Genomic DNA, 967 nt, shown 5'->3' with positions numbered 1-967 from the left:
AATGGCATTTAAAAGCAAGGTGAATTTTCTTCCCCAGAGATATACTTCAATTCTGTTATCTTAAGAAATACTCAGATGTATTTTGTACTTGGTATCTCTCAATCCAAAAATGTAACTTATAGAACTCTATATCATATACATATATATATGTAGGAAATTATAGAGCTTAAGGATAATTAAATCATGGCACTAAAGTTTTATAACCGTATCATAAAACTCAGATGAAAGAAGGAAAGAGTTGTGAAACTGATTCTTTTATAAGAAAGTAAGATAGTAAGATTATGGACAAAGAATTAACTACTTTCAAGTTAAAAGCAACAAAATGTATATACATTTTTTACATCATGGTAAGAAAAATTTGCCTTACATAAGATTTTTAATAACCTCGATATGCCTAATTAACACTGCATTAAGAAATAAAGGTTAAAACATAATCTGATTTAGATAAAGATGGAATAAAACTTACGTTTCAAAAACGGCGAAGATAAATAGAGCCACAAAAAACAGAACATTGATGGCCACAACAGCAACTTGGTCAATATTTCCTTGGGGAACCTCAATTTCATCTGTACTTGCTGTAGGTAAATAGGAGAAAAATTACATTACCTATACATCTAATTTTTCTTATGACATTAAAATAATGTAGAAATTATATTGTAGCAAAATTTATAAATATTTTAAAATTTTTTTTAGGATTCAAAGTAGTTTAATAATAAGATAATTTATTTTTATTTTTTGAGATGGGGTCTCACTCTGTCACCCAGAGTGACATGGCATGACCACAGCTCACTGCAGCCTTGACCTCCCCAGGCTCAGGTGATCCTCCTACCTCAGCCACCCAAGAAGCTGGGACTATAGGCATGTACCACTACATCCAGCTAATTTTTATATTTTTTGTAGAGATGAGGTTTCACCATGCTACCCAGTCTGGGCTCGAACTCCTGAGCTCAACCAGTTCGCCTGCCTT

General features: G+C 32.4%; 1 protein-coding gene across 3 annotated transcripts in view; it reads right to left on the bottom strand.

The window, feature by feature from the left end:
- Positions 1–967, bottom strand: part of MFSD8 (major facilitator superfamily domain containing 8) — a 62,148-nt gene that overhangs the window by 22,754 nt on the left and 38,427 nt on the right. For all 3 annotated transcript variants that reach the window (XM_011978228.1, XM_011978226.1, XM_011978227.1), the window contains one exon: positions 467–575. In XM_011978228.1, the coding sequence (XP_011833618.1) occupies positions 467–575 (109 nt within the window). The remainder of the gene's footprint in view (positions 1–466; positions 576–967) is intronic.

This window comes from Mandrillus leucophaeus, unplaced genomic scaffold (genome assembly GCF_000951045.1).
Source record: "Mandrillus leucophaeus isolate KB7577 unplaced genomic scaffold, Mleu.le_1.0 Scaffold191, whole genome shotgun sequence".
In the NCBI taxonomy this organism is placed as follows: Eukaryota; Metazoa; Chordata; class Mammalia; order Primates; family Cercopithecidae; genus Mandrillus; species Mandrillus leucophaeus.
Note: the sequence above shows the minus strand (reverse complement) of the source record. Positions and strands in the feature narration are given on the sequence as shown.